At 44.8% G+C, this 26,061-nt stretch overlaps 1 protein-coding gene across 5 annotated transcripts in view; it reads left to right on the top strand.

Annotated features, from left to right (window-relative positions):
- The first annotated feature begins 478 nt into the window (after positions 1-478).
- The window catches only part of BBS2 (Bardet-Biedl syndrome 2), a 46,656-nt gene continuing 21,073 nt past the window's right edge, over positions 479-26,061 (top strand). For 2 of the 5 annotated variants that reach the window (XR_014784618.1, XM_084812107.1), the window contains exons 1-9: positions 479-719; positions 4,886-5,113; positions 6,526-6,651; positions 9,723-9,785; positions 14,288-14,365; positions 20,054-20,158; positions 22,054-22,140; positions 22,758-22,893; positions 23,808-23,947. Coding sequence is in view for 4 of the 5 variants with exons in the window: in XM_084812107.1 (XP_084668233.1) it covers positions 603-719; positions 4,886-5,113; positions 6,526-6,651; positions 9,723-9,785; positions 14,288-14,365; positions 20,054-20,158; positions 22,054-22,140; positions 22,758-22,893; positions 23,808-23,947 (1,080 nt within the window). In the remaining variant the exon portion in view is untranslated. The remainder of the gene's footprint in view (positions 720-4,885; positions 5,114-6,525; positions 6,652-9,722; positions 9,786-14,287; positions 14,366-20,053; positions 20,159-22,053; positions 22,141-22,757; positions 22,894-23,807; positions 23,948-26,061) is intronic. The other 3 variants (XM_084812108.1, XM_084812109.1, XM_084812110.1) reach the window with 3 other exon arrangements.

The raw sequence follows: 26,061 nt of genomic DNA, 5'->3' as shown, positions 1-26,061 counted from the left end.
GGAAACCCGCAATTCAAGCACTAAAAAGGCGAAGGGAAGAGAGGTGGCTGCTTCTCCTTGTTGCTTCGGGGCACCATCTCGGGGAGAAAAGGGCTGTTCTGAAGGGCTTTTTCTCCTGCTTAAACATGCACAGGATTGCGGCCTTGTAGCATTTTATCGTAATTTCGGCGTCGCGTACACCGCCTTGGCATCCGTGTGGACGAAGAAAGAAACGTCTGAAGCAAACAGAAACGGACAACGCGGCAAGCCTGGCATGGCGCCATTTTAAAATGAAAAAAGGTAAAGCGGGAGGGGGGCGAGTGGAGAAGCTGAGGTGAAAGCTCTCGCCCCCTTCCTCCCCGCCTTGCAAGAGCCCGCTCCCCTCCATCCCTCGCCTACCTGTCCGCCGGCGAGGTAGGCCGCGGCCCCACCGCTGCCTGCCCCGCGCCGCCGCCGCCCGTTTCCATAGCAACAGCCCGGAACGGCCGCCATGACGCTCAGGCGCCGGCGCGGAGAGGCCCGGCGTAGGCCCGTCAGCGGCGGGAGCGGAGCTGAGGCGGGCAGAAGCCGGCTCAGTCGGGCTGCCCTGGCTGTCCTGCCGCCGTCCGCCGTCCCGAGCCGCCATGCTGGTGCCCGTCTTCACCCTGAAGCTCAACCACAAGATCCTGCCCCGCATGGTGGCGCTGGGCAAGTACGACGGCGCCCACCCCTGCCTGACGGCGGCCACGCAGGCCGGCAAGGTAACCGCCGGGGGTGGGTGGTCGGCCTCTGCTGCCCCCTCCCCACCTCCTTCTCCCCTCTTTAACTTCGCCCCCCGGCTGGCCATTAGTTTGGGGCGCCCCTTCCCCCGCGGGGTCCTGTAAGGCGGCCGCAGAACACCCCCCCCCCGCCCGATACTTCGTAAGTGGAAACAGGGACATATTTATGTCGTTATTACATTTATATCCTGCTTTCCCCCCAAGGAGCTCAAGGCGGCGTACTTGGGATTCTCTCTGCCTCTTCCCCCCCCCCCCCCCCGCACAACAGCCCTGTGAGGTAGGGTAGGCGGAGCGCGGTGGCTTAGTGGTTAAGACGCTGAACTGCAGACCGGAAGGTCGGCAGGTCAGCAGTTCGAGACCCGAGTGCCGCGTGACGGAGTGAGCTCCCGTCTTCAGTCCCAGCTCCTGCCAACCTAGCAGTTCGAAAGCAAGAAATTGCAAGTAGATAAATAGGTACCGCCTTGGCGGGGAAGGTAACAGCGTTCCGTGCACCTCGGTGTTCAGTCATGCCGGCCACACGACCACGGAAGCGTCTCCGGACAGCGCTGGCTCTTCGGCTTAGAAACGGGGATGAGCGCCGCACCCTAGAGTCGGACACGACTGGTTGGGGACACCTTTACCTTTACCTTTTTATGCCCAACCTTAAGACTGACGCTCAAACCACTACAGCAAGCTGGCATGCTTCTTAAACGCCGAGGACCACTTTGGGAGCCCCGTTTAGTATTGCACATGGTTGTGTCTGCTGTTATTTACTTTGCAGGAGCTTGTCCAGCACTGATTTTAAAGAACATAAGAAGAGCCATGCTGGATCAGGCCAAGGGTCCATCTCCTCCAGCGTTCTGTGCACACAGTGGCCAACCAGTTGCCTGTCGGAAACCCACAAGCAGGACATGAGTGGCACAGCACCCTCCCGCCCATGTTCCCCAGCAGCTGGCGTATATAGGCATTCTGCCTCTGATACTGGAGGTAGTGTATAGTTATCTGGACTAGTAGCCATTGATACTCCTCCATGAATTTGTCTAATCCTCTTAAACAGATTTTATACTTTAGGTTAAAGATACACTAGAAAAACATAAGTGCCCATCAGTCTCTTATTGATGCTTCAAAATATACCACTGTGGCTGCAATGTGTAGTAGGCTGTGCACTGGAGGGTGCCTTAATGTTTATGTGCGAGCATGCACTAGCGACCAGATTCATCTGTGTGTCCCATTTACCTTATAGAGATGCTAGGGAGGGAGCTGAACCTTGGTAGGCAAACTCTAATAACGCACATTAATAGCATTTTTACAGGGCATTCCCAAGAGGTAAAAACAGGGGCAGTGATTTACAAGGGACTGTACCTAAAAATAGGGATTGCTCCCATTAAATAGAAATGGTTGGAATATATGTGATTGTAGAAGGCTAGCATGCTTTTGAACATGGACTGAGTCCATTTTTTTCTCTGTGGAGTAAGAATCTTAACAAAAAGAGACATGCCACAGCACAGGAATTTTATTTAATTAATGGAGGGAGCAATCCTATGACTTCTAGACATTGTCTGAGGGGCCATAGGATTACAGGGGATTCCCCCCCCCCCCAGCTGGTGTAGAAAGAACCATGCCAGCTGGTCTCCGATGTCGGAAACTCAGAGATGGGGAAAAGGGGGTGTTGCGGTGGATGGAGAGGGCAGGAAACCAGAGATATGAGTTATCTTGAGCCTCTTCCAGCCTCCTTCCCTCCTGCTCCGAAGCGCTATTGCTAGACAGGCTAAAAAGCCTGTATAGCGAAATGTGCAGGGCAGGAGGATGGGAAGGCAAAGACTGCCTCCGCTGCACCTCCCACCCTGCTCTGGATGATCGGAAACCTCGGAGTTCAGGGGCTTCTGATCATCGAGGGTGCAATTGGTAGGATTGCGCCCTAATTGGCTTTATATCCTGCCCTTCCTTACAAAGACCCCAGAATGACTAACCTACATAATATTCAGCATAACACAAACAACATTAAAAGGGTCTAGCAGTTGCTACAGGTATTTCTATCTCCTGTGAAGTAATCATATAGATGGGGGATACCTCAAAGCATGGATAGTATGCATTTCTCTCTCCACTGAGGAATGATCTCCTGTTCCAGAGGCAAATATGCTTCTGAATATCAGTTGCTGGACAACAAGAGCATGCCTTCATGTTTTGCTTGTAGGCTTCCCATCGGGGCATCTGGTTGGTCACCGTGGGAAACAGAATGCTGGACTAAGTAGGCCTTGGTCTGATCCAGCAGGGCTCTTCTTATGTTCTTAATTGTCATGAACAGACATGCATACACACACACCCAGTCAAGAACATCTTGAATCAGGGTCCGGTTACTTTCCAGAAGGGTGTAGGTGCTAAGCAGTGTTGAGACTCTCAGGATGTATTTGCCACAGTGCCTCATAGCTATAGTGGTGCATCACACATATGCTGTGACCCTGAGAAACCTGTAGAGGTTTCCTCCACTCCCTTCTGCTATCACCTGCATATTGACCCTGATGTCATCAGTGTTGCACAGCTCTCCTTGTACTGGGACTCTTAGCAGCTGGGTGTGTCTCCAGAGAGGACCAATCTACTGAAAGTACCTTAGACACATGCCAAACCTGCTTCCACAACACATGGGACATCTACATAGATATAGTGATCTGCCTGTCTGGCATGCATAAATGATGGGATTCACTACCACAAGCTGTAGTAATGGCTACCAATTTGGATGGTTTTAAAAGGCGATTAGACAAATTCATGGAGGATAAGCTATCAATAGCAACTAATCATGATGGCTTTATGCTACCTCCAGTATCCGAGGCACTACACTTATGTACACTAGTTGCTAGGGAACATGAGTGAGAAGGTGCTGTTGCACTCATGCCCTGTTTATTTATTCCCGATCGACAGCTGGTTGGCCACTGTGTGAACAGAATGCTCGACTAGATGGACCCTTGGTCTGATCCAGCATGGCTCTTCTTACATTTCATCCTTGTACATGGAGCCACTTTCTCACCTATACATGATGAGAGGGTTTCCTCCTGCAAGCGCTCTTCTGTCTCCCAAGGTGTAATGGCCCCAGGAGTGAAACCAAGTCACCTGTAGTTTTAGAGTGGCCTAGAGATCCATAATGCTTGGCTTAGGTTCATTATAAGTGCAATTTCCTTGCTAGTGGGCCTCTGATCATGTGAGATGAGTCAAAGGTCGATAGCGCGGCCTCAGCACATTCCATGCTAATGAAGGCTAGTATCTTATCAGGGCCTAGGATGTGTTTGAGAAGTGAGGCTGTTTATGCCGAGTTACAGGTGGCTGTGCTGGGAAAGTTCTGATTGTTTTCCTTCTGAACAAGCACTGTTAGTCTATGCTGGGAAAGTGCAGATAAAAGCTAATTAAAGCTTGCTGCTGTCATGCTGCCTCACTGCTGACATGTATGGTATAAAACCCATTTTACCCCATGGCTCTGGGTTCAGGGAAGCTGTCTGATCCAACCACTGGGTATACCTGTGTGCTGTAAGTACTCAGTAAAGTCTCCTTGTAAGCAAACCTGGATCTGGCTTATCATTATCTTGGCACCTCCAAACCGTAGCAGTCCATGGCTGGGGCATACAAAAGGATATGCATAATTTGCCCTGCATCACCTATTGGCAGACAGGTGCAAGTGCATGGGAGCCCAGATGATGCTGGATCCATTCATAAGACTGCTGTCCTTGTGTATCCCACCATGAGGCAACTTTCACTGCTCACAAATGCTGCTGTTACTGTCTTCACACAGAAACAACAGTCTTGTGGCACCTTAGAGACTAACGCATTTCTTTATTCTGGTATAAGCTTTTGTGGATGCTGTCCACTTCATCAGGCGCATGAAGTGTCAACCTCAGATAGGCCTGTCTGTGTATACATGCAGGGGTGTGTGTGGATACCAGATAACATGGTTTCCATCTCCTCTCTCCCACCCCACCGCCGTATGTGTATATAGATTGGCCAGTTTGAGGTTGACACTTCATGCATTGGATGAAGTGGGAAGTGTACATGAAAATTTATGCCAGAATAAATAAATTTGTTAGTCTTTAAGGTGCCAGAAGTCTCTGTAATTTTTGCTGCAACAGACTAACATGGCTATCCCTCTGGAGAGCATCTTCACTAAGTTTATTTTATATTTACAGGTTTTTATTCATAATCCCCATGTGCGTGGCCAGCGCATTAATACAAACCGTTTGGTGCTTAGTAATCAGGATGCTGATATTTCTCTTCTGAACATCAGTGAGGCAGTCAGCTGTTTGACTGCAGGGGTGCTCAACCCCGATCTTGGCTGTGATTCCCTTCTTGTTGGCACACGGACCAGTTTGTTGGCATATGATGTGCACAACAATGCTGACTTATTTTATGCAGGGGTAAGTTAATTCCTCCTGTTTGTTTTCTCCCATGATTACTTCATTCATATAATTACTTTATTCATAGAATGGAGTTTGAATAGGCCAGTGTTTTTCAAACTTTTCTACCTTTGGGGAACACTTTCCACATTGACTTGTATGTTGAGAAACCCGCAAATTGTTGCAGAGAGTCTGGGGGCATGTTTTAAGGTACACAGTTCATGGAGGCACTGGTCAGGCTAGTTAGGGGTCACCATTGCTCCGTTTGAAAAGAAAGCATGCCCTGACCTAGAACATGCCCAGCACACTCCCTGCAGCTGCATATTGCAGATGAACACCGGCAACAACGAGTAAAGTGATTTCAGGGCAGCAGGTTCACCATTACTGGGTTGTCTTACTGAGAAACCACTTACAAGCTTCAAAGGATTCCTCTAGAACACAGTGTGAAAGATCATAAAGTCTCTCCCCTGCTAAAATCAGCCTTCAAGTTTGAGTCCATGGGTCACTCCTTGTTCAGTGGGTATTGTGATGTGTTGGTGGAATTCTACAATCTTTACTAAATTGGGATTAGGGATTATATTATGATATATTTATATGCTTGGAGATCCATGGTTAATGGCATGACATTTTTTAGCACTGTTCGTGTGGACCAGTTTTGGAGGAGATCCTAGTTTGGGGGGTTGGTAGTTAACAGAGCACCAGTTTTAGTTCACATTTAGCCATGTGGAAGTAGCTTTTGAGGGTTACTGATAAGTTGTTGGAAGTGACAGAGAATCTGGCTACAATGACTTATATTCTAGTCCACGTCATACTTAGGAATTTAAGGCAGTGTACTGTACCAGCAACAATGCAAGTACAGCATCTCTCCCCCCCCCCCCAACACAGCAGCAGCGCCATCAAATACACAAATTAAGATTGTGGTGCAGGACCTGTGAAGTCAGAGAGTTTAAGCCTCAGTCCTTTGCCTTGTCATGGATGCAGTTCAGGCTTTCAGGCTGCAACTCTCACACTGAAATGGCTATTTAATTGGCCATGGGCCATTGCCTCACTGTTTTCCTGGTACCAAGGATCAGTCTAGTAGTTTTCCTAATACCTGATCCAAGTACCAAGGATCAATGTAGTAGCTTTCCCTGGGGTAAGTGCTTCAGCAGTTCTGTGCTTAGGAAGAAACTAGTGAATGTGTCTTAGATTTTAGATGTCTAAAAGTACCTAAAGCGTCAGCTTTTTCCATATGTGATTAAGTGCAACCTAGTTTTTACTCTTTTCTTTTGAAATTTGCAATTGCCTTTTTGGAAGTTTACTTCCATTTTGGATAATTAGTAATACATTCTTTTCCCATACTGAGTGATTCTCGTTTACCTAACATGGCTTTTTCTCTGTGTAATGTTTGCGGGTGGACAGAGTTACGAGATTTCTCTATTGTCTCTTTGTAGGTTCCTGATGGAGCAAACACGATAGTGCTTGGAAAGTTAGGAGACATTTCATCACCTCTTGCTATTATTGGTGGAAACTGTTCCTTGCAGGGCTTTAATCATGAAGGAAAAGACCTTTTCTGGACGGTGAGGCTGCACACGTGTAGGACAGTTTCGATGCATAAAGCTCTTTATCCCTTTTTTGTTTGTTTTCACCACAGTCATGTGAGGAAGTTCATTATTATTCCAGTTTGACAGGTGGAGTACTGAGACTTGTCCAAAGCCACTCAGGGATTTTGGGACTGAGCAATTAGGACAGAAGAGCGGGTTGCCACAATAGCCCTTTCCCATTAGGTTTGAGGCACTCTGCTCAAGGCTCCTAACTTCTGGAGTTGTGGGAAGGCAGCCTTCCTGCTCAGGGCTTTTTCCGGAGAGGAAGGAAAGGCACCCCACGCAGGAATGAAGGAGAGAGGAGACCTCAACATACACTGAGAACACTGTATTTAATCCCAAAGGACTTTGTGCCTTGAGACTCAATCTCTTCTGAAGCAGCGTAGTATGCTATCTGATAACTTTAGCTATCTCTGGAAGAGGCTTTGTTGTATGCTGTCCCTCCTGCACTTCGCTGTGGCTGAATAAAGTGCTCTGGTCTGTCCCTTCCTCGGACAGCCAACTAGTCCATTGGGGGTTGGCTATTTTGCAGTAGGTGCTTCCAGGTAGAGGCATGACAGCCAGCTGTTGGGCATACTGCAGGAAATTCTTTTGGGGATATAGGGGATAACTCCTTTTTCAAGTGGTGGGAGGAACGAAGGGCGCATTAAAGCAACCCTGTAGCAGCAAGGAATATAATTCAATCTTGGGAGAGGCGCTCTCATTTTGATGCTTTCATAAGATTTTTCTGGGGAGGGGAGGATAGATAAAAGTTCAGCATACTCCGTAGGGCAGCCTTCTCCAACCTGGTGACCTCCATATGTTTTGGACTACAACGCCCAGAATTTATGACAATCAGCAATGCTGGCTAGGGCTGATGGGAGTTGAAGTCCAAAACATCTGGAGTGCTGCAGGTTGGGGAAGGCTGCCATAGGGCATAATGAAGCTGTTGAAAGGTTTGGTAGTGCAAAAGTGATGTGCTTCCAAATTTTGTGCTTACAGATGCATGTAGGAACTAGTGCTGCTTCAATTCTTGGTGGTCCATAATACCATGAAAGAGGTTTAGTACTCTTAGATTAGTACTCTGAATGATTGGCCTTCCAGTTCCAGAGCAGGGAAGAGGTACCTTCTTTGCTGAGGAGTTCTTGTTCTGTGTTTTGGGTTTAGCACAACAACTCTAAAGTGGTGTTTGGAAAGTTGTTGTGCAAATGTGTATTCAGTATAACATATTGGTTTAGTATGTCCACAGCTCAGTGATTGTTTATCAAGTTTACAAGAGAGCTAGGCAATGGGTGGTCCAGGTCCAGTGGGAACAATCCTGCCTTCCGGGGCTTCAGCCTCTGATCCTAGGGACCCCTCTTATTATGCATTCATCTACTTTCACCCAGGCAAGAAATACTGGGCCTTTTCACATGTCACGTTAACCTGTGGTGGCTTGTAAGCGATGCACAGTAGCTTATTTTACAAGTAGCCCACTGTCCCCCGACAGACAATACGACAAGCTACACAGTGTAGCTTATTTCCGCCCCCCACCCGCTGTTGTCCCATCTCCCCTGTAGTCGTCCTGCCTGGCCGGGCAGGTATCACAGCTTCCTTTGCAGTTTTTCAAGCCTTTGCCAGGGCCCCTTTCTCTGCCCATGTGCAACAAAAAGGGCGGGGGGGCTTTAACTCCTTGAAAGTTTGCAGAAACGGAATGACATTTAATATAAAGGTTTCGCTTATGGAGAGCCACCATTTGTACTACTGGATAAATGTGGGACTTCGCATTTTCATGGAAAAGTGAGGATTTACCCACATGTGAAACAAACTGTTTGCTTCCCTTCCTTTCCCCCTCCTCTGCTGAGTTGAGAAGGGGTGGCCTGACTGGAATGGAGGGATGCTTACACTGCAGCAAAAAGGCGGGTGGGGGGGGTCCAACTCCTTGAAAGTTTGCAGGAATGGGATGAAACTTACTGTACAGGTTCCCCTTGTGGGGAGCCACCATGTGCACTACTGGATAAATAAAGGACTTTGCATTTTCGTGGAAAAGTGAGGATTTACCACACGTGAAGCTGTTTGGGAACTGTGTGGCGGGGGTGGGGGCACACCTGATTTGGAGTCTGGGGCACAGCTGAATGTGGCAGGAAAACAAGTTTGCTCAGAGATCACTTGAGAGGAGCAGAGCGGCAGCAGCGTTTTTGGCTGCTTTTGCCAAGTGGTTCTGTAGGCGATCTCCGTAACCCATGCTGGCCTGACAGATGATACGCTAACCCGCCACAGCTAAAATAACCCTTACTGCAGATTGTGGGTTCCCAGGGTGGCTTATTTGGGGGAAATAGCCCACTGTGGGTGGGAAAAGAGCTCACAGATGACACACTAAGCCATTTAATCATGGGTTAAATAAATCATTGTGGTTTATTTGACCCATTGTGGGTTAACTTGTCATCCTAACCCAGTCACTGGCAAAAAGCTCTTTAAGCCACCCCCTGCCCCCACACAAGAATAGTAGCAGAGAGATTGTCCGAATTCTCCCCTTATGCAGTTGAGTGCTTAGTCCAAATTACCTATGTCTTTGCATAATTGTGAGAATGAGCAGCTGAAGGGAAGGACCCTAAGAGATCCTCTGTTGCTCTTGATCAAGGAATGTGCGTGAGTGATTAAAGAAGTTTTTTGTTTATATCTTGGAGTGAGTAGATGAGGTGCATAAGCCCCTCTTGAGAATCACACTGGGGAGAAGCAGTTTAAAGAGACCTTTTCCTGTGTGTCAGCTTGTGCAGACTGTTATGGATTGTTTAGCTCTTGCTCAGTCCAAAGTATGGGCTCTGTTGAAAATTAGTTGCCAGCCAAGCATCTGCAGTAATGGTTTTTATTTTCTGCCATTTTTGTAAATCAGCTTGGTTGGCTTCAGAAAGATGGTCTAGCAATACAATAAAGAAATAATCATCTTGTCACTGCATGCAAAATATTTAGTGCCATTTAAAATGAGCTGTAAATCCTAGTATTTGTGTCTTTTGCAGCTAAAACACAGCAAATGTTTGAAGCAAACTAAAGAGAAATATTGATTGCTCTTTTTAAAATTGTAATTCTAGGTCACTGGTGACAATGTTCGTGCATTGGCATTGTGCGACTTTGATGGTGATGGGAAAAAAGAGGTATGTCTCTGGCAGACGGTATTTGCATGAGCTTTTTAACTTCTCTTGAAGGGGCAACCTTTGAAGCTATAGATGGGTTCTTGATAGCTTGAGGTCTAGACTTGACTGGACTTACAGCGATGCATTATACAGCATGTCTGTGCTGCCTACAGAACCTGGTTTAAGTTTAAGCTGCCATGGTATCCCACAAAGGACCCCTGAGGAGTGCAGACAGTTCTGTGGGTGAACTGAAGATCACTGATGTGAAGATCGCCATCTGTTATGCCTCTAAATAGCAATTGCTGGGGAACAGGAGTGGGAACAGGAGTAACGATCTCTTCAGCAAAGGAGATCGTTACCTTGCCGTGGTGCTGGAGCTTGAGCACCTCAATGACGTCATGAGCTAAACCGTGAAGGGACACCCAAGACGGGAAGGTCATGGCAGAGAGGCCAGACGATCCCTGGGGAAGGAAACGGCAACCCACCCCAGTATTCTTGCCATGAAAACTAAATGGATCAGTACAACCAGAGATATGTCGGTATACTATCGGAAGATGGGACTCCCAGGTCGGAAGATGGTCAAAATGCTACTGGGAGGAACAGAGGATAAGTTCAACTAGCCCCAGATGTGATGACGCAGCTAGCTCAAAGCCGAAAGGACGGCTAGCAGCCGATGGTGCTGGTGGTGAACGACGAATCCGATGTCCTAAAGATCAACACACCATAGGAACCTGGAATGTAAGATCTATGAGCCAGGGTAAATTGGATATGGTTATTGGGGAGATGTCAAGATTAAATATAGACATTTTGGGTGTCAGTGAACTGAAATGGACTGGAATGGGCCACTTCACATCAAATGACCACCAGATCTACTACTGTGGACAAGAGGACCACAGAAGAAATGGAGTAGCTTTCATAATTAATAATAAAGTGGCTAAAGCAGTGCTTGGATACAATCCAAAAAATGACAGAATGATCTCAATTCGAATTCAGGGTAAGCCATTTAACATCACAGTGATCCAAATATACGCCCCAATCACAGATGCTGAAAAAGCAGAAGTAGATCAGTTTTATGAGGATCTGCAGCACCTACTGGATAATACGCCAAAAAAAGATGTTATTTTCATTACAGGAGACTGGAATGCTAAGGTGGGTAGTCAAACGACAGTTGGTAAAAACAAGACCTGGATCTGATTGTAGTTCATATCACGAACCTCTTATTGCACAATTTAGAATCAGACTAAAGAGAATAGGGAAGACCCACAGATCAGTTAGATATGAGCTGACTAATATTCCTAATGAATATGCAGTGGAGGTGAAGAATAGATTTAAGGGACTAGATTTAGTAGATAGGGTCCCGGAAGAACTATGGACAGAAGTTCGCAACATTGTTCAGGAGGCGGCAACAAAAAACATCCCAAAGAAAAAGAAAACCAAGAAGGCAAGATGGCTGTCTGCTGAGACACTGGAAGCGGCCCAAGAAAGAAGGAAAGCGAAAGGCAACAGTGATAGGGGGAGATATGCCCAATTAAATGCAAAATTCCAGAGGTTAGCCAGAAGAGATAAGGAATTCTTTTTAAACAAGCAGTGTGCGGAAGCAGAAGAAGAGAATAGAATAGGAAGGACAAGAGACCTCTTCCAGAAAATTAGAAACATCGGAGGTAAATTCCAGGCAAAAATGGGTATGATCAAAAACAAAGATGGCAAGGACCTAACAGAAGCAGAAGAGATCAAGAAAAGGTGGCAAGAATATACGGAAGATTTTTATAGGAAGGATAATAATATGAGGGATAGATTTGACGGTGTGGTCAGTGAGCTAGAGCCAGACATCCTGAAGAGTGAGGTTGAATGGGCCTTAAGAAGCATTGCTAATAACAAGGCAGCAGGAGATGATGGTATCCCAGCTGAACTGTTTAAAATCTTGCAAGATGATGCTGTCAAGGTGATGCATGCCATATGCCAGCAAATTTGGAAAACACAAGAATGGCCAACAGATTGGAAAAAATCGACCTATATCCCCATACCAAAAAAGGGAAGCACCAAAGAATGTTCAAACTATCGAACAGTGGCACTTATTTCACATGCCAGTAAGGTAATGCTCAAGATCTTGCAAGGTAGACTCCAGCAATTCATGGAACAAGAATTGCCAGATGTACAAGCTGGGTTTAGAAAAGGCAGAGGAACTAGAGACAAAATTGCCAATATCTGCTGGATAATGGAGAAAGCCAGGGAGTTTCAGAAAAACATCTATTTCTGTTTTATTGACTATTCTAAAGCCTTTGACTGTGTGGATCATCACAAATTGTGGCAAGTTCTTGGTGGGATGGGGATACCAAGTCATCTTGTCTGCCTCCTGAGGAATCTGTATAACGACCAAGTAGCGACGGTAAGAACAGACCACGGAACAACAGAGTGGTTTGAGATTGGGAAAGGAGTATGGCAGGGTTGTATACTCTCACCCTACCTATTCAACCTGTACGCGGAACACATCATGCAACGTGCTGGGCTTGATGAAGCCAAGGCTGGAGTTAAAATCGCTGGAAGAAACATTAACAATCTCCGATATGCAGATGATACCACTTTGATGGCTGAAAGCGAGGAGGAGCTGAGGAACCTCATGACGAAGGTGAAAGAAGAAAGTGCAGAAGCTGGGTTGCAGTTAAACCTCAAAAAACCCAAGATGATGGCAACCAGCTTGATGGATAACTGGCAAATAGAGGGAGAAAACGTGGAGGCAATGACAGACTTTGTCTTTCTAGGCGCAAAGATTACTGCAGACGCTGACTGCAGCCAGGAAATCAGAAGACGTTTACTTCTTGGGAGGACAGCAATGACAAATCTTGATAAAATAGTTAAGAGTAGAGACATCACACTGACAACAAAGGTCCGCATAGTTAAAGCAGTGGTATTCCCCGTAGTAACCTATGGCTGCGAGAGCTGGACCATAAGGAAGGCTGAGCGAAGGAAGATAGATGCTTTTGAACTGTGGTGCTGGAGGAAAATTCTGAGAGTGCCTTGGACTGCAAGAAGATCAAACCAGTCCATACTCCAGGAAAGAAAACCAGACTGCTCACTTGAGGGAATGATCCTAAAGGCAAAACTGAAGTACTTTGGCCACATAATGAGAAGACAGGGTACTCTGGAGGAGATGCTGATGCTAGGGAAAGTGGAAGGCAAAAGGAAGAGGGGCCGACCAAGGGCAAGGTGGATGGATGATATTCTGGAGGTGACGGACTCGACCTTGGGGGAGCTGGGGGTGGCGATGGCTGACAGGAAGCTCTGTCGTGGGCTGGTCCATGAAGTCACGAAGAGTCGGAAGCGACTGACTGAATAAACAGCAACAACAAAGGAGTGGGGGGGGGTGCTATTGCCTCGTGTCCTGCTTTTGGGCTTCCCAGAGGCATCTGGTTGCCCACTGTGGGAGCACAGTGCTAGACTCGGCCTTTGGTCTGAGCCAGCAGAGCTCTTATGTTTATCTTCCGCACTTTCACAGAACTATGATCTCCAGGGCTTTTTCTGGGAAAGCGTTTGCTGCTGACATTGCTTACAAACCAAATGTCTATATGCCCATATTTGGAGAAGATGGGTGGTTTGAGAATATCTTTAGTAATGGTATCACAACCTGTCTTCTTAATATTTTTTTTTAAAGTTCATCAAAAGAAACTCCCTAATGCATATAAATTAAGGAGACGTGCATAAGTTGCCTAATTAGTTTCAGTCAGGAAATCTAGCTTCTTTGGTTGCATAATGTATATGTGTGTGATCCCCTCTCCCTTTGGGTAACAGTGCCGACTTCTACAGGCTTTGCTTCATGTGTGGGGCTGGGGACACCCCTAGTGGGGTTACACTGGACTGCACATCTCAAGGGCTTTCCCACCCTAGCCCTATCCCAGGGCAGGAATGCAAACAGACCCGCTGGAGGAGCTACACATGTGAAGGCAGAGCTCTTCCTAGGCATCTCTCCTTAGGCAAAGGGCGTGTGTCATTTTCATCTAAAACCACATTTTGCATGCATTAAATTATACTTATTCTTATGTTGTGCAGCTTGCTAGTTAGAACTTAAGTTTGTGTACTTATTAATAGTTGTAAAATATGAGGTCCAGGGTCAACCAAGAAGACTCTCCAGAAATTGATTTCCCGCATCTTTTAGGGCCTGTTCACAAATAGCTTTGGGCTGGTTTTTCTCTGTCTGAATAACCTAATGTTGAGCTGTCAGCTTCTAGATCTTGGCTGTAGCAACTTCTGAGATATATTTCAGAGCCTTAGTGATCAGGCAAGTTGCTGAAGCAGTGATCTGGAAGATACGAGTTCACACCTTATGTTGTTCATGCGAGTAGACAGTCCCCATGAGTAAAATAGGCAGTGTGAGGTAACCCCAATAGGGTCTTAAACGTTCAGAGAAATTAGGGTCAGATTTCTTGACATGGGTTTCCAAGACTGGGTTGGATTGCTAGAGAAGCAGATGCTGGTGGAAATGTGGTATTGGATATTAAATGTGTTATGCTCTTTTTCGTTTTGTTTAGCTGCTCGTTGGATCTGAGGATTTTGACATCAGAGTTTTTAAAGAAGATGAGATTGTGGCAGAAATGTCAGAGACTGAGGTAAAGGGAAAATTTAAATTGCAAATGCTATTTTTACATGGCAAAGATCAAAGAAATATTGTGAAGTTAGGGTAATACAGGATTACATTTGATTATGTTGATTATGATTCTACAACAGTATCGTCAAGTGGGCTGAGCAACAAAATACTGTTCTAATCTGTTTGAAGGTTTTGCTGTGGGGAGATGAGGTGTCTCTTTGTTCTTTGCCCTTTCTTTATTTTGGAAGCTGAACTCACTCTGATGGATTTATGGAAGTCAAACATGCATTTGAATCATCCCATTCCGTCTGAACTAGAAAGGCAGAATATGAGTACTTGTGGTATGGAAAAAGCATGATAATGGCAACAGCTCCCTTTTTGATAGATGATGGGTTCCAGTGGTGTTGTCTTAGTGGCCGGGAGTCATTCCCCCCCGCTTTTTCCCCATTATGTTGAGGCCCATTCTATAGGCGCACTTAAAATGGATAAACAGTGAGCTTCAGGGATGAGGTAGAGTGCCAGTAGTTATTTTGAAATGGACAGAAGACACGTTCGCGGAGGAAAACATAGAATTTGCTCTCTATTTTGTGACATTGTCATTGGTCCTAATAAAGTTCATATCACACTGCTGCGTCTGGATTTTTTTCTAATGGACCAACACTACTACCAGCAATTTTTAGAACTGGTGCTCTTATCTTTCTGCAGGATGTAGAATACTAGATGAAACGTATTCTAGCATTGGACAAACTGGTTGTAGTCGCAAGCTTTTAAACCTTTCAAGCCTATCAGTTCTTAATTAGGTGTAATTGTTAGAGAATAGAATCAGTTTTGCTGCTTGCCTAATGGCTACTTTAGCTTTGAGTTTGGCTGGATATATTAGGGCCAGTTTGTACTTTACACAGCTGTTGTGCTTTCCACAACTACACCAGTATCATATTAGTGTTCCACGTAGTACTTATTTAAGGTATGACGGGCGGGTGTGTCCCTGAACACATGTGCCAGAGGGGCACAGTCATTCAGGGGCTTTCCAGTGCATGCCCACCAGTGTTTAGAGTCGCATGTCTGCCAGTTTATTGTGGGAGACACTGGGGTAAACGCTATTTCTGCTTAAGAGGTGAAGCACCTTTTATTCTAGAGACAAGGGGGTTTAGATCTTCCTGTTCTTATTTTGCTGCTAAACTGCATTCAGAAGGAGGACAAGTGAATGACTTAAAGGCAATATGAGAAGTGTATTATGGGCAGAAGCTGCTTTGGAAATGTGGGATAAAAGGCTTAGCTGCTAATCAACTTACAAAGCAGCTATTAAAGCTCAAGAAGATGGTATTTCTATGGTGGCTGGGATTGCAGTGCAACAACCTACCTGAGTCTGGAAGAACACATCCTGTTTCCTGCTTGCTATACAATTAGCCACAATAGCTGGCATCATGGGCAGAATCTGCTGGGTGTATCTCCTTTGCTGGCTCTGCTAAAACAAATAGTCCACCTGAAACAGAGCATGTCCCGGAGCAACTACATTCCTCACAATAGGGCGTGTGCTGATGAAGTTTCCCCAGACTATGAACCTGATTCTTTTGGGGGAGTGTACCCCTGCCAAAACGGGCGAACACCACTCAGCTGGGCAGGCAAACCACCCACTACCTCCATTCTGTCTGGACTGAGTCTTAGCTTATTGGCCCTCAGCCAGTCCATTACTGCCCCCAGGCACTGATGCAGAACACCCACTGCATCACCTGGCTTTCAAGAAGAGAGCAATCTATAACACGGCCTTGGGCATGCTAGGTGGGAATTACAGGAGCTGCAGCCCCAACACATCTGGAGGACACCAGGTTGGGGAAGGCTGGCGTACACAATATTATTAGCTGTTCTGCCCACATACACCTGTGTTGGTCATTTGTGGCCTGAAAGGGGTGGGGCAGTGAGAACCAACTTTCTGAAACCTTTTCTGCCTGGTCACTTGGAGACCATCCTTAGTGAGCTACAGCTATTTGCATTGTTTTGTATGTAAATTTGGAGACTGGAACAAATCTGTTCATTTGTTGCATCTTGGCCTTTGAACAAGCTAAAGGTTACGTTGCGGAAGAATAGAACTGTTTGGCTCTGTTTAAGGATTCTTTATTATTATTATTATTATTATTATTATTATTATTGCTTGGAAGAGTCTCATTCCTGCCTCGACAGGCTCCTTTGATGCTAACTCCTTCAGGTCGCCACTTTGCCTGAGGTCTTATTTGAGCAAATAAATGGTGTGTGTGTGTGTGTGTGTGTGTGTGTGTGAGAGAGAGAGAATTCCCACCATTACTTTCATTGGTTCCATTTTCCCAAGGCTGGCAATGTAGTGGGAAGCTTGCCTGATCTGAGCAGGTATTTGAATACCTTGAGAGCTGCTTCTCATGTTTTCTTTGGGAAACATGGGAATGCTCTTACCTCTAAAACAGGGGGTGGGAGGCAGACTTGCAGGACTGGCTTTGTTTTTTATTAAAACCCTGATATCCACCAACTGGAGCCTGGTGCAGAATGCATACACCTAGAATGAGGGAATTCTGAGCCCAGGAATTTGATTTGAGTACCAGAGCTGAATGGAACTCACAGACCTTCCACATAAAAATCTTCTCCTGGTTACCCCAAGCATTCTTCATTTCAGCAATATAATTTGGGGCAGAAGTCATTTTGTTGCTGCTGTTGTTAAACAATTGGGAGTCTGAAATCTCTGCTGATCTACTGCGAATCACCCAGAGATCTACCAGTAGATCCAGATCTACCTTCTGCCCATCCCCGATCTAAAACTCTTATTGAAAGACAAGGGCTTAGGTGAATGGCCTTCATCCCTAGAAGACACAGTGCTACTGCTGAGGTTCTAGAAATGTCTCAGTACTGTCTTATCATCCTTGAAGGAAGAGCCAGGTCTCAGTCCTTCTCTTCCCTATACCTTCTGGCAAGTCCTTGCATCTCAGTTGGGGTAGGGTCTGGATTTGGCTCAGGGGTCACTGTTTGCAGACCCCTCTCCAATATTCATCTTCTTTCAGAAACCAGCCCATGTGGGTTGCCCCTCCCTTTGGGATCTGAGTCAGATGCCCTGTGTACTGAACTGTATTGGTACAGTTACATCCCAGCAGTTTAAAACGGGGAGGAAACAAATAAGGGTGCTTCCAAATAGGTTTCTAGTGCTACCCATCAAAAGACACTGTACAAGTATTCTGCCTTCCCTTTTTTTCTGTAGTAGGAAAAAGACGGAAGAAGTAATGGGAAAACACGGGAGGTTTAGAAATGGAAGACAGCAATGTCTGGACCCCCTGTAAAATTCCATGAATAAGGCAAGGCGATTGCACAGTTAAGCCTCATCTATAAGCATCCCAAGAGCTTTTCTACATGAGGCATTTATCATGTGCTTGACATTCCCTACTCATGGTTGTTTACAGGTTCTTTAGATGATGTCATGACCCTCCAATTTCACTTCTATGTCTAAAGAGGACTTTCTGGTGAGTTTTTTTTAGAGCAGGGAAAATGTATTTATTTGTAAAAGTGAAAGAAACTGCTTTTTACTTGTGTATTTGTGCTATTCTGCTATAGCACAGTGCCATCTAGAGGTTATGTAGTGGAAAAGCAGGAAAGGAAACACTATGTAGTGCTCGGACCTCAATTCTGTGGTGAAACTGAAAGTAGATATAGCGGATTAACAGCCTCATGTAGAAAAGCTCTCTCACTCAGCCGAGTACAGCATCAGCAGAATCCCCTTTTTAATGCAGTATTTGGCATTTGGAAAGCTAAATATTGTTGTGATAGGGCACTTACCAAAACAGCTTGTTTGTTTGTTTATTACATTTCTATACTGCCCAGAAGCCGAAGGTCTCTGGGCGGGTCACAACAGTTACAACCATAAAACACAACATGATAAAATACAATATAAAAGTTTAAAAGTTTAAAACTACAGTATAAAATAAAAAAGAAAAACCAAAATAAAGCCTAGCAGCAATGCAAAGATTTAAAATACAGTAACAGATTTAAAACAACAGAAACTGAAAGACTAAAATGCCTGGGAAAATAAGATCTTCACCTGATGCTGAAAAGACCACAATATAGGTTCCAGGTGAGCTTCTCTGGGAAGCTCATTCCACTATCGGGGTGCCACAACAGAAAAGGCCTTCTTCTTAGTAGCCATCCACCTCCCTACATTTGGTGGGGGCACCCGGAGAAGAACTGAAGACTGTGTTAGGGTCCAGGCAGGTATATTGGAGACAAACCTGGCCCCAAGCCATTTAGGACTTTGAATGTCAATATCAGCACTTTTGAATTGGGCCTGGAAATGGACTGGCAGCCAGTGCGAATAGAAAAGTACTGGCATAATATGATCACATTGGCCAGTCCCCGTTAACAATCTCATTGCCCTATTTTGGACCAGCTGAAGTTTCCAGACCGTTTTCAAAGGCAGTCCCACATCTAATGTATTGCAGTAATCCAAACAAGAGGTAACCAGAGCATGGTTAATGGTAGCTAGGCTATCTCTGTCTAGATAAAGATGTAGTTGATTGAACCTGTTTTCAGAAAAGGTGGTTTGTACCACTGAGTCCACCTGTGCCTTTAGTGACAATGCTGGGTCCAAGAGCACTCCCAGACTACAAACCTAATTCTTTAGGGGGAGTGTAACCCCCTCCAGAACAGGTTGAATATCGCTCATCTGGGCAGACAAACCACCTACTGTCTGGATTAAGTCTCAGTTTATTGGCCCTCATCCAGTCCATTGCTGCACCCAAGAACAGCCACTGCCTCACATAGATTTGATGAAAAGGAGAGATAGAGCTGGGTGTCATTCTCATATTGGTGACACCTCAGCCCATACCTCTGGATAATCTCCCCCAGCTGTTTCATATACATGTTGAACAGCATGGGGGATAGAAGAGAGTCCTGTGGCACCGCATGGCATAACTGCCAAGGGACAGAGCAATAATCCCCCAGCACCACCTTCTGGAATCTGCCATCCAAATAAGAGTGGAACCACTGCAACGCAGTGCCTCCAACTCTATCTCAGACAATCTATCCCCAAGGATATCATGGTTGATTGTATCAAAAGCTGCCTAGAGGCCCAGGAGGATCAACAGGGTCTTACTCCCCCTGTCCGTCTCCCAGCAAAGGTCATCCCAAGGTAGTTCCCATTCCAAAACCATTCCTGAAGCCCAATTGAAATGGGTCTAGATAATCAGTTTCATTCAAGAGTGCCTGGAGTTGACCAGCAACCATCTGCTCAAGTATTTTTCCCAGGAAGGGGATGTTCACTACTGGCCTGTAGTTATTAACATCATCTGGGTCCAGGTTAGGCTTTTGCAGAAGTGGCCTAATTACCGCCTCCTTTAAAGAATCCAGTATCTCCCCCCACCCCCAGGAGGAATCTCCTGGACCAGCCGGACATCCAGTCCCAATTAGATGTAATAAGCCACAAAGGTCAAGCACACAGGTGGTTGACTGGACTTGGCCAAACGCCTTGTCCACATCCTTGGGCCTCAACAACAGAAACTCATCCCATAAAACTGAACCAGGTAGTGTTCTGGGCACCTCTACTAATAGAACTGTATTAACTGTGAATTAAGTTGGTGTTAATACCATTAATATCTGAACATTTAGCTGAAGGCAACTAACTTGGAAGAAATGGTTTGGTATCTGTTACTATTTTCCCTTTGCTGTAGCAGGAGTTGATAACCTTGCTGTCTTCATTTTTCAGACTGTCACTTCCCTAAGCTCGATGTGCAGCGGTCGCTTTGGCTATGCCCTTTCTAACGGAACAGTAGGCATTTATAACCAGACAGCCCGTTACTGGAGAATTAAAGTTAGTATGACAAAACTGAAAATCAAAAGGGGAGAAGTTAGATCAGTGTGGGAGTTGGGGTCATCCCATTCCTGTGAATATTGATGTGGCTTTTCAAGATTATCATGGCACTGAAAATTCAGATTTAGCGTGTAAATGCGATGTTGGATTGTAAAGACTACCCAGCATACATATATTAATAGTTTATCTTTGCATACCTTGCGTTTAAAGGCTTTTGTCCTTCAGTTATAGAAAACTAGCTGAGGCAGTGGGGGAGAAGTTGAATCTGTTATATTTAGGATTACAGGGCAGATAATGGGCAGAGGGGCATATCTTGGGACTCCAGAGTTCTCACACTCTTCTTGCAACATACACACCTAGATGCGAACACACCAGAGGCCCTTTTCCCTACTCCACTCCTTTATTATAAAAATATAAACTTAGTCATTCTGCTTTTTGCAATGGGCTTACCCTGCTACAAGACATCTTGGAGATGCCTGGGATCTTCAAAGTATGTGCTGTAACACTGAGCTGTGGCCATTCCTGTTCCTGGGTTTGCTGCTTCTACTCTAAAATTCCCTACAACGAAGAATATCTTAACCTTTAAGTTAAACCTGCTTTAACCTGCTTAAACATGGTTTCTGCTCATATTGCCTACGTGCAGTGAAGCATAGGAGTGAAACTGGCTCATGCCTCCTCATTATCTGTTAAATTTGCATCCTACCTTTCTTTCATGAAACTCAAGGTGATGTATTGCATATAGGATTCCCAGGTAGTCCCCTATCCTGGCACTGATCAGAACCAGACTTGCTTGGTTTCAGGAAGGCTGCTGCATCATGTACCTCCAGACCATGCCTTGGGACCTAATATGTGAGACTAAGAGATGCACAACTGCTTATGCATAGGCCTGTTCATGTTCTATCCCAGGCATGTTTTCTTTCTTGGAATTCTTTGGTCTCTGTAAATTAGATAAGGGTATCTCCAAACTGGATAAGAACCCAACTTGCTGGATATCATGAGATAGCTGTTTAAGGGCCAAATTACATATTGTAGTAAAGATTTCTTTTTGGCCTGGTGTGTTGTTCTTTTTTCAGTTTAAATTGAGCTACAGGTGGTGGTGAGTGGAAATTATGGACTGAAATTGCAACACAGGTGGAACATTTCTTTCACGGTTTCCTCCCACACCATATTCTTGACAAAAATCACCCTTCTGAAGTTTCTATTTGCCCGGGGAGGGAAACAGCCACGTGGCAGCTTTTCTCCCCATGCAAATGGCAGCTTTGTGGAGGTGCTTTTTATTTGGACTGTGGCAGGGCGTGGGGTAAAGGCTTAAACAGTACCGCTCTGCTGCCATTGTATCCGTCCATGGTTGCTATTTATTAATTTAAAAATAATAATACACACAAGACCAAAACCATGCATTTTGTTTAATGTGCAGTTTGGCCTTAATGCTTCACATTGCAAAATGTAACCATGCAACTTGAAAATGAGCAGGAAAATTAACATCTCTCACATTCTTATGAATAAATCTGCCTGTTTGCCTCTATCTTACCTTGGCTTGGTTCTCAGTAGAGCAAGATATGCCTGGCATTCTGGGTGTTCAGGAAAAAGCATGATAATAATCCTTAGCATTATAGGCCATTTTCTAAGTGTTAAAGGCGCTTTATTCATATATAACCTCAGTCATCCTTATAGCAGTAGGTCAGCATTGTTGTCCCCATCTTACAAGGAGAGGCACTTCATTTGGGACCATCTGGTGAGTTCCTAGTAGAGGCAAAGTTTGAGCTAAAGAGTTCACAGTTCAGCCTCTTGGGCACCATGCTATGCTAGCCTCTGTCTCCATAGTGGCTGTGTGGGAAAGTTAAAGTCAGTACTAGGAAATAACCTGATAATTCTTTATGTATTTTCCTCCCCAGTCTAAAAACCAGGCAATGAGCATACATGCATTTGATATCAACTCTGATGGGGTGTGTGAGCTGATCACTGGCTGGTCCAGCGGGAAGGTGAGTTTAAATGAGAGATGGCATTTAAACAGTCCTCCCTCCCTTTTGTGATGTTATGCCTCCCAGCTTCCAGCTAGATGTTACTAGGCTTTATTTGGAGACCATTCCAAGTTTTCTGACATTGCTTAGGATTCTTCAGCTAGATAAATCAGTGACTGCAGTAAGAATAAATGATACATAGGCAAATTTCCATAGGCATATTTAGTTTGGACATTTTCTTTTGGATGCTTTGTTACAGACTTTGGAGGGAAGGTTGTTGGAATACATATGTAGAAAGAAAAGGACTCTTGGGAAGGATGGCAACATGAACTGAGTGAATTCCTCGATAGCTAGTAACCCTGCCTGATTTGGAATTGTAGACAGAAATTTCCCTCCTTTAAAAGATTTTTCTCCTTAACAATGAAGACTTGATTTAAAAAAGCAAACAACAAAACTTGGATTCTTATACACTTCATTAGAGGCTATGTTCTGTGGCATGGTTGCAGTCTTGCAGATTTTGCATTGAGGGATTTAGGCTACAAGCCTATATCCATTTACCTGACTAGACATGTATAAGATTGTACAGGTAACTCACCCTCCCCCCTTGTTTTAATACTGTCTAAATATTTGTGTCATAGATTGATGCACGTAGTGACCGAACTGGAGAGGTCATCTTCAAGGATAATTTTGCTTCCTCAGTTGCGGGAATAGTGCAGGGAGACTATCGAATGGATGGTAATACCCAGTTAATCTGCTGCTCAGTTGATGGTGAAGGTAAGGATATAAAAAACTCTGTTGCTGAGTCAAGGCCTTTTATTTTTTTAAGATAAATGGAAACAGTGTAGGTTTTTGCATTAAACCAGAAGTGTTCTGTTGCTCCAAGAGCAACCAGATAAGGGGACAAAATAAAATAAAATAAAATAGAATTCACGTTAGATCTTGCAAAATGTAGCTGTTCCATAAAAGCAGTCATCGGTGTGTTTTTTGGGACTTCCTGTAGAACATTGCTGCACAGCTTCAGATTGCACGCGCTAATATTTATTGAGAGAGAAACGGGATGGGTTGGATTCATACTTAGTTGTACTTTAAGTCCCATTGAAATCAATGGAACTTAACTCATGACTCACTTGTCCCATTGATTTCAGTGGGACCTAAGTTCAACTAACTTAGACTGGATCCAACCCAGTGTGTTTGGGCAGGCGCACACTCTACACCAACTGTACGATACGTGTGTGTGCGTGTGTGCACATGTGCGGTTTTTGGTTGTTTTTATCCTTTTGTAAAATGCTTTGGAATTTGTTTCAAACGAGAAGAGGTATATAAATATTGGCAATAAATAAATCATTTGCTGTGATTCTGCCCTTTAACTAGAAGCCCTCACTTTCTGTATATATATGGGGCCTTAGAATAGGACTTTTCAGACATCTGTGGGATTGCAGCAGTGGGCTAGAAGATAGGTTGTTGGACTGAACCCTGCATCCTACTACATTTTTAAGAACTGGAGCTTTGCCCTATTCCGATTTACAGTGGACGGGTCCGTGAAGCTATCTCAAGCTGTTTTTAGTAAAGTTTTGGTTTAGTGTTCTTTTTTTCTTCTGAGCTGTTCTTGTACAGTGACAACCTTTCTCCAACACCCCCCACCTGCTGGTAGCAAGTTCAGTGAACATTTTTGCTTTGCTTTTGTGCAGTACGGGGTTACCTGCCAGGAAGCCAAGAGATGAAGGGAAAACTGATGGACACGAGTGTGGACCAGGACCTGATTCGAGAGCTTAGTCAAAAGAAACAAAATCTGCTGCTTGAGTTACGAAACTATGAAGAAAACTCAAAGGTATTTATATGAATGAAGGAGAGGGTCCAGTTCTGACCTTAGGCCATAGTGAAACACAAATACCTCTAGCACAATCAATTAGGTACAACCTTGGGCTTCAGAAGAGAGCTGACCAGTAACTACCTGTTTAAGCATTAGATAAGCATCTGCCTCCATTTTATTTATTTTTTTAAATGCTGTTTTATTTGTTAATATGAAAACTGTTTAGTTTCTTTCTTCTTCTGTTTTCTACCTGCTGAGGAACCGGTTCGTTAACCTAAGCTGGAGACAGGGTCGGGTAACAGCTACATTCTGCTTTTTTTCAAAAATGGGGGATGAACCATTCTTTTGTTTGTTTGAGTGCTTCCAAACAAGGCTTCTAGCCTGCCTTTGCCTTGCCTCATTTGCAGCATTTTATGAGTGGTCCAGATGTCTTCCACTGGTAACTGTCCTGTGTTTTCCCGCCACTTCTCCCATCTTCTTTCTCACCAGAAAAAGTCCATTGAGGAGAAAAAGGTAGTATAGCTGCACAATACTTTCTCACTGCTAGCAGCAGGAGCCCTTTGTCTAGAAGCATCATTCATCCCAAGAGTACTAGGGATCGTCCCAGGTGCAACTTGGAACTATCACAGCACCTAATAGAGCCTAAAGTGCATGTCTGCTGCTTCCTCCCACACTCCATCTTAAGAATGTGACTAAATGCAGACTGCACGGCTTCAGGCAACTTCCCCCTCCCTTCCCTGCTTTGTTTACCATCTTGCGTGATGAAGAGTTCTGGAGAACCAGAAAGCTTGCACTTATTTTGTGACATTTAGGTTGGTGTGACAATGTGGATTTTTAATTTTTTCTTATGGCTGACACGGCTGCCTTTGCTTTTTATTTATTTTCAGTCATTATTCCCATTCTGTAGATGGGGAACTGAGGCTGAGCAATATCACCCAGAACCAATAGCTGATCTAGGGAGCAAACCAAGATCTCCAAGTCAAGTGGTTAGCCAGGATTATTTTTGGGTAAAACTTGGGTCAGCATTTCAGTGGAAAAAAAGAAACACATGGTCAAATAATGTTAAATAATAAAGCACTTCAGCATTCATTTATTACAACAGTAACAAAGAATAGAACTATGCTAATTACAGAAAACCCTGCTGTCTTCTAGAAAGAAATAGTACCTGGTCCCGTGCAGAAGCTTTATAGGGCTCCATGTGAGATCACATGGAAACCCCTCCTTTCTACAGCAAATGCAGTGGACTCTGGAGTAGTCCTGTATTCTGGGCACTTGGCGTGACTCCTGGGATGGCCCTTGTGTGCTTGCTTCATGCTTCCCTCTGAACTCTTTTGTGTTCCTGTTTAGAGATGCCTGCCGTTACAGCCAGGAGAAGGGGCTGGGCCATGTGGCTTAACTGGAAGGACAGAGGGCAGAACAAGCTCTCTGCTGACAGTTGCAGGCAAGGGGATACCTGCTCCTAATGGAATGAGCGAGAGAGAAGGAGAATGGGAAGCAGGGAGCCCTCCTTGCCATTGCTATCTGATGACGCTATGATGCAGTAGAAAAAAGAAAAGGCTGCTGCTTATACAAGGGCATTTGTGACTGCATGGAACAATTGACAATATTTGTCTGTAACCTAAGATACAGGCAGTCAATTCACTATATTTGGCTGGTCATTTATTTATTTATTTATTGCATATACCGCCGTTCTGTAATCCACTAAGGTGGTTTACAAGAATTAAAAAAAAGAATAATAAACAAATATAGACATTAAAAAACTTTTTAAACAACATTAAACACTTTAAATGACTGGCATCCCAAGTAAAAATAGATTTCCTGCCCATGTAAATAGTGTAATATAGAACAGCAATTAACAAGTCTGGGTACAAGTCACATCTTGTAAGGCAGAGATGGGAAGACATCAGGCTTGCAGGATCTATTTTGTGTTTTATCATAACCCTGAGAGCCATCAGTCAGAGCCAGGTGCAAAGTAGTGGTGCAGGCAGGTAGATAAGTGCGAGGAATTAAGGGGTAGGGTGCCTCTGAGCATGTGCTCAGCATAGGAGTTTGTGACCAGTACCAAGCTCACAAGTCCTTTCACACGAAAATCCACTCCTGGTTTTTCCCCAAAGCATTCTTTTTCACTCACC

Source organism: Heloderma suspectum, chromosome 8 (genome assembly GCF_057233095.1).
Source record: "Heloderma suspectum isolate Gila_16-S chromosome 8, 16-S_ref, whole genome shotgun sequence".
Classification (NCBI taxonomy): Eukaryota; Metazoa; Chordata; class Lepidosauria; order Squamata; family Helodermatidae; genus Heloderma; species Heloderma suspectum.
The sequence above is the reverse complement of the archived record's forward strand: the minus strand, read 5'-3'. Positions and strand labels throughout refer to the sequence as shown.